A 10,000-nucleotide genomic window follows, 5' to 3' on the forward strand; every position below is an offset into this window, starting at 1 on the left:
AGACATTAATGGAAGTGATAATGAGGATCATGATAGTAGGAATAATGGCTGTGATAATGATAATGGTGATAAGGATTTTGGTAATTGTAATGATAAAGACGATAATGACAGTGATAATGATACTGATGATGATGATAATGATAATTATTATTAGTTTAATTGTTATCATCATCACCACCATCACATCACCACCATCATCATTATTATTATCATAGTTATTTAATTATCCCATTTTTGCTTTCAGATTTAGTTATCTCTTTAACTGATCGATAATGTTTTTCTTCTTCTTTTTTCTTTTCTTTTGATCATCAAAAAGATCGAAAGATATGTTGAAGAAGCTGATGATAATGATTAGTGGAGGAGGAGGCGACGGGGAAGAGAGGAAGAGATGAAGGATAGGTAGATAGATAGATAAAGGAATGGAGGAATAAGTGAGATTTGATGATTGATTGAATTGAGAGAATGATGGGAAGGATGACAGGCGAAGAAGGGAAGATAAAGAAGATGGAGATAAGACATAATTAGATAGTTGGAGGAGGAAGAGATGGAGATAGAAGGGGAGGAAGAAGAAGAAGAAAACTATAACATACAAAACCGATAGAGATAGAATAAAGAAAAGAGAAATAGACGAAACAAGACGAAAGTATAGACGAAGGAGGAGGAACGATAGAAAGAAAAAAAGAGAAAGAAGGGAAAATGAAATAAAGAAGGGAGAATAAAACAAAGGAGAAAGAAAAAAAATGATAAAAGACGAAAGAATTAAATAAGAACGAGAACAAAAAAGAAAGAAAGAAAATAGACATAAAGCAAATAAAAAGAACAAAAAGACGAAGCTGACAAATTGAAAAAAATATATTTATAAAAAAGCGAAATAATCGTAAATTAACCCACAATCTCCATAGAAGAGCTCATGAGCAACCCCCCCTCTCCCTGCCCCATACCCATCCTCGTAATCCCCCTTCCCCCTCAGCTTCCCTCCTCCCTCCCCCTTCCCCCTCCCCCTTCCAACTCAACTTCCCCTCCCTTCCCCCTCTCTCCCCCTCCCCCTTCCCCTGAACTCCCCAACTTCCCCCTCCCCTCCCCCTTCCCCTCGCCCTTCCTCCCTCCACCTCCCACCCCTGCGCCACCCTCCCCTCCCCCTTCCCCCCTCAACATCCCCCTCCCTCCCCTCCTCCTCTCCCCACCTTCCCCTCAACATCCCCCTTCCTCCTCCCCTCCCTCCTCCCACCACCTCCACCTCCACCCCGCCGTCGGTCCCATGTGGAACGAGATTTCCGAGACGGCATATTAGGCCGGCGACCGCGAGATGCTATCGGCCGCGGCGCTCTTGTCTCGGGAGATGCTGCTGATACGGCGGCCGCTGCTGATACGGCGGCCGCTGCTGATACGGCGGCCAAGGAGGGAGGAGGGGGTGGAGAGGAGGGGTAGATAGGGATGGTGGAGGTAGAGGGGTAGATAGGGCGGAGGTGGTGGGTTTGAGGGGGGGAGGAGAGAGGGGGTGGAAGTAGAGGAGGAGGGTCGGAGGTGGAGGAGAGGAGGGAGTGGAGGGTAGATAGGGGGTGGGGGTGGAGGTGGAGAGAGTAGAGAGGGGTGGAGGACAGAGACGGAGGAGTGGAGGTGGTGGAAGAGGGAGGAGAGTAGGTGGAGGTGGAAGAGGTAGAGGGGTAGAGTGGGTGGTGGAGGGGGAAGGGGAAGTGCTTGCGCCGTGGACGCGTGTCCGAAGCGCTGGGAATCGCGGGATTTTTTTCTCTTTCTCTCTTTGTATGTTTGGGACTTTTTCTGTTTCGTATCTGTTATTTAGGTGTTTTTAAGTGATATGCACACAAAAGCTCAAAAGCTATATGTATGTATGTATGTGTGTATGTATATATATATATATATACATATATACATATATACATATATACATACATACATACACACATGCATACACACATGCATACACACATGCATACACACATATATACACACATATATATATATATATATATAGAGAGAGAGAGAGAGAGAGAGAGAGAGAGAGAGAGAGAGAGAAATAGATAGAGAAATAGATAGAGAGAGAGAGACACTGTAGACACACAGGGGCTTATACGTACACACATATTTCACCGATGCATATGTAAGTACGCCCGTACGCACACACGCTCATATGTATGTGAGGCAGCGCGCTCATTACGTATGCTCCTCCATTATTTTCTTCTGAGAACGTTAAAGATTTCGAAATCTCTCTCCAACGCAATTTTAAGTGACACGTTCCGGGAATTATGATAAGACAAAAAATAATAACAAAAACAGACCAGGAAAAGAAGTTAAAAAAAGGAAAAAAAAATGATAATCTGAGCCACCGTCTTGGCGTCAGAGAACATGGGGGAGGGGGAGGGGGAGGGGGAGGGAGGAGAGGGGAGGAGGGAGGAGGGAGGAGGAGTAGATCGGGAGGAGAAGGAGCATAAGAGGGAAGAGAGTGGAAGGGGAAGGGAGAGGAGGATGAGAGGGATGAGAGGGGAAGGGAGAGAGGGAGGAGGAGAGGGGAGAGAGGCGAAGGGAGAGAGGGAGGATGAGAGGGAAGAGAGGGGAAGGGAGAGAGGGAGGATGAGAGGGAAGGGTGGAAGGGGAAAGAGGATGAGAGGGAAGGGAGAGGGAGAGGAGGATAAGAGGGAAGAGGAGGAGAGGGTGGATAGGAGGGGGGAGGACGGGATGGGGGCACCTATGCCCACCTAGTTCCACGTCGACGCCTGCATCTCCATATGCAAATTCGACGTCTGTAAGTGGTGGGGAATATAGCATAGGTGAGAATCAAGTGCCACTTCAGGTTCCCGTTTTGGGTCGTATATAGGGGAGGGGGGGGGGGTGGGGACGTGGGAGGAGGGGATGGGAAAAAGTGGAGGAGGGAGGAAGGGGAGGGAAGAGAGAGGAGGGAGGGAGGAAGGGGAGGGAAGAGAGAGGAGGAGGGAGGAAGGGGAGGGAAGAGAGAGGAGGAGGGAGGATAGGGAAGAAGAGAGGAGGAGGGGTAGGGTAGGGAAGAGAGAGGAAGGAGGGAGGGAAGAGAGAGGAGGAGGGAGGGTAGGGATGAGGGAGGTAGGGTATGGAAGAGAGAGGTGGAGGGAGGGTGGGTGAGGGAGTAGGAGGGAGGGTGGGTAGGGAAGAGGGAGAAAGAGGGAGGAAGAGGAGGGAGGGAGGGAAGGAAGAGGGAAGGGGAGAAACGGGTGTGAAGGGGAGGAGAAGGGAAGGGGGGTAGAAAAGGAGGGAAGAGGGAGGAGGAGGAGGGAGGGAGGGAAGGGGTGGAAATCGAATCAAGAGTAGTGAAGGTACAAGAGGAAGAGAGGGAAAAAAAGTGAGTGGGAGAGAGGAAGAGGAAAGGAAGAAGGGAGATAGAGATAGCGAGAGGTTGAAGAGGGGGGGGAGGGGCAGAATAAGGAGCAGGGGCGTAGGGGTGATTTTTCCTTCCAAGGCAAAAGGAACATATCGTGCTTTCTAGGTGAGTCTGGCGAGAAATGAGTTGACCTGATGCTTGCCAAGTTGCTAAATAGTATTAAGATTGATTTGCAAAGCTGGTGAATACCTCTTCCTCTCTCGCTTCTCTCTCTCTCTCTCTCTCTCTCTCTCTCTCTCTCTCTCTCTCTCTCTCTCTCTCTCTCTCTCTCTCTCTCTCTCTCTCTCCCTCTCCCTCTCCCTCTCTCTCTCTCTCTCTCTCTCTCTCTCTCTCTCCTCTCCTCTCCTCTCCTCTCCTCTCCTCTCCTCTCCTCTCTCTCTCTCTGTGCATATATAGTTTATATTACTCTTTAAGATATATTGCGTGACATTTTGCATGTTGAGACTAATTAGAGGCTTTATAAAGAGCGTTAAAGGTCTCTATGTGGACACCTGCATAGATACAGGATGATAAGCAGGAACAGGTTGGGGCAGAGAGTAAAGTTCACCTATATGTAAGTGCATGTGGGGGTCCGTGAGCATGTGGGGGTATGTTGACTTCTGTGGAGGGATTTTGGAGGCCTGTAGAGAGGTACTAAAGCGGTTGGTACGACCTTTGGGAATGGGGGAAATATGTAAGGACATTTAAAAGGTGTATATAAGACAGCGTCCGAGAAATCGTAGATGTTCGCTGGCATCCCAAGTCGGAAATATTCCGAGTTGCAAAGGATGTAAGTAGAGGCACGTCAAAGTATATAGAAGGAACATGTACATCCGACGGTGTTCTTGAGATGCGCCCACACCTGCTATTCCCGGTCTGCTTGGGGGAAGGGGGAGAGGGGGGGGGTAAAATGGGGGTTGAGGTTATCCGATATCTTTCTGGTGAATATGTATCGTTATTGATCCGACATTGATGGTTGGCTTTCTTGAAGTGAGAGGCCTACGACTTGGAAGGGACGGGTCGCGCACGGGTCTCGCAGTCGAACACGCACGTACTTGACCGGCGACGCGCACGTAGAGGAGGACTTCACGAGCCCATTCTTTGCTGCAGTTGAAGAGCAAGGAGACGCAGCGCGGGCCCCGAAAGTGCCTTCACGAGGGGCCTTTTAGAGGGCGCTGGACGTCGCCAACAGAATGAGAGGGTCGCCGTCCAGTCATGCATCTGCCTGCTTTTGTCTCCCATCCGCTCGCCTTCTGCAACACGTGGATCAATATGTTGCATTGTGTACGAGATCGTGCCCGCCCGGCCCGCCCCCGGGAGTGTGGGGGGTGGGGTGGGGGTGGGGACCGAAACCTGGCGTCGTCGAGCGTAGAGTTTTGCAGCGTAGCGGGGGGGGGGGGGCGAGGGCGAAACCGCGCGTGACGGACAGCGCGGGAATAAACGGAGGTCGACTGAAGAAAAAATAAGTGTCAGATATACTTAGATATAGATATAATTTTGGCGATTAGGTTCCTTGAAACGGCTCGGCTCTCCAAGGACGCCGCTCCTTACGTCGACAATAGATGATGCCGTCCGTGGCTGACCGTGTTGGGACCGCTAAACATGATCATTTGGGCTGCGGTTGGGCGAGGACGGCGCCCAGTATCGCCCGCACCATCAGGGGGCCAGCGCGCACGACGCCCCCCCCCCTCCCCCGACCCCCGATGATAATGGCCAGCGCCTGGTAATGCTGGCAGTGACGCCCGTCCTTCTCGCTTATCGGGGGCGATCTGGCACAGCGGGCGTGACGGTGCAGTTACGAGGAAGTCCTTCTGGTGACGGGGTAATGGCCGTGCTCGCCGCCATCCGTCTTGCGCCAAGTGCTCTCGAGCGAATCCGAGCCGCGGAAATTACCCGCCGCCTTCGGGCTAATCGGGCGGCGATGACAGCCCTGAGGACAGCGCCTCGACGTCTCGTCCCAAGGGCGGCCTCGAGGGAAGGGGGGGGGAGAGGGCCTCGCGTGTCCTTTTCTTCGTTTGGTTTGGCGGGGTGGGGAGGGGGGAGGGGCGGAGGGGCCGGCGAGGGAGGGGAAGAAGCTTGTTCACGGGCGTGTGGTGGAGGAGGGGGCGGGGAGGTTGCGCATGTAAGCCAGTATGTACAAGTAAATACATACATATCTGTATGTATGTGTTTATATACAGTGTATATGTCCCCCCAGTGGAGAGAGGAAGAGAGGCGGCAAGAGGCGAAGGGCGCCTAGGGCCTCCGCGGGACAGCCGGCGATGCGACGCCCATCCAGAGTGGGGAGGCGGCCGCTCGTCCCCTATTAATCTTTCCCCGTGGATTTTGTGGGGAGGAAAGGGGAAGGAGGGAGGGGGAAGGGGGAAAGAGGGAGGGTGGGGTGATGGAGGGAGTGGAAGAGGAGGAAGATGGGGAAGTGGAAAGGGTAGGGGGAAGGGGGAAGAGGGAGGGAAGGGTAGACGAGGAAAGGGGAAAAGGGGAAGGAAGAAGGCCAGGAGAAGAGGAAAGGGGAATGGAGGAGAAAATGGAACGGCGATAGAGGAAATTGTCAGAGAGAAAGAAGAGAAGGGGTGAGAAAGGGAGGGAAAAAAGAAGGAAGGATGAGGAAGGAGAAGGAATGGGGAGGCAGCAAGGGGGAAGGAGGAAGGGTGAGGGAGGAGAGGGGGAGGCAGCAAGGGGGAAGGAGAGGGAATGGGAAGGCAGCAAGGGGGAAGGAGGAAGGGTGAGGGAGGAGAGGGGGAGGCAGCAAGGGGGAAGGAGAGGGAATGGGAAGGCAGCAAGGGGGAAGGAGGAAGGGTTGAGGGAGGAGAGGGGGAGGCAGCAAGGGGGAAGGAGGAAGGGTTGAGGGAGGAGAGGGGGAGGCAGCAAGGGGGAAGGAGGAGGGAATGGGAAGGCAGCAAGGGGGAAGGAGGAAGGGTTGAGGGAGGAGAGGGGGAGGCAACAAGAGGGGAAGAAGGAAGGGTGAGGAGAGGGGGAGGCAAGGGGGAAGAAGGAGGGATGAGGGAGGAGAGGGAAAGGGGGAGGCAGCAAGAGGGGAAGAAGGAAGGGTGAGGAGAGGGGGGAGGCAGCAAGGGGGAAGAAGGAGGGATGAGGGAGGAGAGGGAATGGGGGAGGCAGCAAGGGGGAAGAAGGAGAGGGATGAGGGAGAGAGGGGGGAGGCAGCAAGAGGGAAAGAAGGAAGGGTGAGGAGAGGGGGGAGGCAGCAAGGGGGAAGAAGGAGGGATGAGGGAGGAGAGGGAATGGGGGAGGCAGCAAGGGGGAAGAAGGAGAGGGATGAGGGAGAGAGGGGGGAGGCAGCAAGAGGGGAAGGGGGGAAGGGGCGAAGAGGAAGGTGTCATTCAGAGTTGGTAATTAGCGAGGGAGGGGCTTCTGAATTTATGAAGATGGCCTCGTCCTTTCTTCTAATTGATTGTAGTTGAGATCGAGGGTGATGGAAGGCGGGCGGGGTCGTGTGTGTTTTGCGCCGGGTCTGCCTTTTTCTTTTCTTTCTCTGTCTGTCTGTTCTTCTTCTTCTTTCTTTCTTTGTCTCTCTCTGTATTTATTTCTATTTCTCTCTGTCTGTTTCTCTCTATTTATCTATTTGTGTGCGTCTCTCTCTCTCTCTCTCTCTTTCTCTCTGTCTCTCTCTCTCTCTCTCTCTCTCTCTCTCTCTCTCTCTCTCTCTTTCTCTCTCTCTCTTTCTCTTTCTCTTTCTCTTTCTCTTTCTCTTCTTCTCTCTCTCACTCACTCACTCACTCACTGACACACATCTCATTTTATCGCTGTTCCTTCTATTCTCTCCTTTCTCTTTCTCTTTCTGTCTCTCTGTAAAGAAAAAAGAAAATACACCGCCATTAGGACGCAAGATATGTCTTTCCCATCAATTAAACCGAATTTGTCTTCTGAAGTCCTTGGCTCACTCTCTGTGCAGTGGGCCTCTTGTCTTGCTTCTCTCTCTTTCTTCCTTCTTTCTTCCTTCTTCTCTTCCTTCTTCTCTTTCTTTTTCTCTCTTTTTCTTATTTTTTGTTTCTTCTTTTCTGTCTTTCTCCTTTTTCTTTTTCTTTTCTTTTTTCTTTCTGCTTTCTCTCTTTCTCTCTTTCTTATTTCTCTAGTCTTTTATCCAATTTCTCTCTTCTTTCTTCTTTGTCTCTTCTTTATTGCTTATTTCTCACATATCATCACTAACTTAAATTGCTGTCATGTGTTTTCCATTGCTTTGTCACGCTTGCATTGCATAGTAGAGCGTGTCCACTTTGCTCTCAGTTTTGAGAGAGAGAGGGGGAGAGAGAGAGAGAGAGAGAGAGAGAGAGAGAGAGAGAGAGAGAGAGAGAGAGAGAGAGAGAGAGAGAGAGAGAGAGAGAGAGAGAGAGGTAGAGAGAGAGAGGTAGAGAGAGAGAGGTAGAGAGGGAGGAGAGAGAGAGAGGGAGAGAGAGGGAGAGGGAGGGAATGAGCGTGGAAGAGAGAGAGAGAGAGAGAGAGAAGGTAGACAGGCAGAAAGTATGAGACAGTATAGATATAATTAGAAGAAAAATGATGGTGGTAATGGCATGAAACGGAGACATAACGTGAAAGATAGACTGAAAATAATATAATGACAGGAGTAAAAAGACAAAACATGGGAGATAGAGAATATGATAATGTCAAGAGAGATAGAAAACAAACAGGAAAGATAGTTAGAAAAAAAATATCATAATGTCAATACAGAGAAAAAAAGAAAACACGAAAGATAGATTTAAAAAATATGCTAATGACAAGAGAGAAGGAAATAGAAAATGAAAGACAGATTGGTAATAAATATGATAATGACAGGGTTTTATGTCTCTTGTGTCATCATTCTACTTTTTCGTTTATGTTACTTTGTCGTCCATTTTTCTTTTCTCGTTTTAGCGTGTGGGGGAGAAGGGAAGTTAGTAGAAGGGGGGGTACAGGGAGAGGGAGAGACTACCCTCCCCCCTTCTCTTCTCTGTCTTCCTCTTCCCTCCCCTTCCACTACTTCCCTCCCCTGCCCTCCCATCTCCCTCCCTCCCCTCCCCTCCCATCTCCCTCCCTCCCTCCCCTCCCCTCCCATCTCCCTCCCTCCCTCCCCTTCCCTCCCATCTCCCTCCCCTCCCCTCCCCTCCCATCTCCCTCCCCTCCCCTCCCCTCCCATCTCCCTCCCTCCCCTCCCATCTCCCTCCCTCCCCTCCCCTCCCATCTCCCTCCCCCACCTGTCATTAATGTTGACTGTCACGGGGAATGACAAGAACTAGAATTACTGTCGCTCGGCTGGCTTGGCGCATCGATCGGTCCGTTGTATCATTTCGGGACAGTCGGCAGACAGTCGGCTTTTGGAGGGCGGCCGGATCTGGGGTACACTGTAGGCCTACCTCGCTTTTACGGAGACTTTTTATGAATTTATTTATTTATCTGTCGTTGTCTGTCTGTGTTTTGCGTGTCTGTGGGTTTGTTTAGTCGTGTGTTGGTCGAGTTTGTTGGTTTGTTTGTTTGTTCACATCTTTGTGTGTATTCTGATGTAGATGCTTATTGTTTGTGTTTGTGTTTCTTTAGTGTGTGTTTGTGTTTTGTTTTCGTGTGTTTAAAGCCTTCCGGCACGCTGTTTACCCACTTGTTCTTTAATTGCTGCATTCAGGGTATTTAATTATGGACGCAAATATTTTGATTATGTCTTGGCATTGTAGGCGACGTCGGTGCACAGTACAAGAACATAAAAGTCGCTGCCATAATAATAGCTGCAGTACAATGTTGATATAAAGCCGATTATACAACATACAAAAGAACATTTTAAAAAGCCCTTGATTTATACAGTGATGATATGAATCCCGTATAGTAATGAGATGAGATTTGCTGACTTCTTTTTCTTCTCTCGGGCGCAGGTGCGACGGGAGTGCGGCGCCCCCACCCACCACGAGGCCTCTTCCGCCGAGGAGAACCACGCCCAGGAGACGCCAGGTACTGTAAGCGATGCCTCGTTGCGGGCGCTGTTGTTTTTGTGTTGACATACACGCACACGCACACGCACACGCACGCACACGCACACGCACACGCACACGCACACGCACACGCACACACACACGCACACGCACACGCACACACACACACACACACACACACACACACACACACACACACACACACACACACACACACACACACACACACACACACACACATACATACATACACATACATACATACATATATGTGTGTGTGTGTGTGTGTGTGTGTATATGTATATATGTATGTATACATGTGTATATACGGTGCGAATGTAAAAATAGCCGGTCACAATATAGAACACGTTGAGTGTGTGGAAAACTAGACCGGATAAAATCTTGGTGCGTGCGCGCGTGCCTGTACAGACTAAATATAGCTTCTATATCAATCTATATCCCCGAAGTGCCACGCTCGGGGGGGTGAGAGCCGCAAGCAGGCAGTGCCACGCCGGCCCTCGATATTGCGTCCGTTCCAGGGAGTGTTTGCGCTCGTGTGTGTGTGAGACGAGCGGCCATTCCAGTCCGCCTTTCCATTCCTGGCTCCCTGTTCCCGTCTTCCTTTCCCATTCCCGCCCTCGTTCCCATTCCTGGCTCCCCGTTCCCGCCCTCATACCCATTCCAGTCCTCCTTTCCATTCCTGGCTCCCTGTTCCCGTCTTCCTTTCCCATTCCCGCCTGCC

General features: G+C 50.8%; 1 protein-coding gene across 1 annotated transcript in view; it reads left to right on the plus strand.

The window, feature by feature from the left end:
• The window catches only part of dally (division abnormally delayed protein), a 681,356-nt gene that overhangs the window by 576,073 nt on the left and 95,283 nt on the right, over positions 1 to 10,000 (plus strand). Inside the window, exon 4 of the mRNA XM_070144413.1 lies at positions 9,202 to 9,277. Coding sequence (XP_070000514.1) covers positions 9,202 to 9,277 — 76 coding nt within the window. The remainder of the gene's footprint in view (positions 1 to 9,201; positions 9,278 to 10,000) is intronic.

The sequence above is a fragment of the Penaeus vannamei genome, chromosome 32, assembly GCF_042767895.1.
Source record: "Penaeus vannamei isolate JL-2024 chromosome 32, ASM4276789v1, whole genome shotgun sequence".
NCBI classification, from domain to species: Eukaryota; Metazoa; Arthropoda; class Malacostraca; order Decapoda; family Penaeidae; genus Penaeus; species Penaeus vannamei.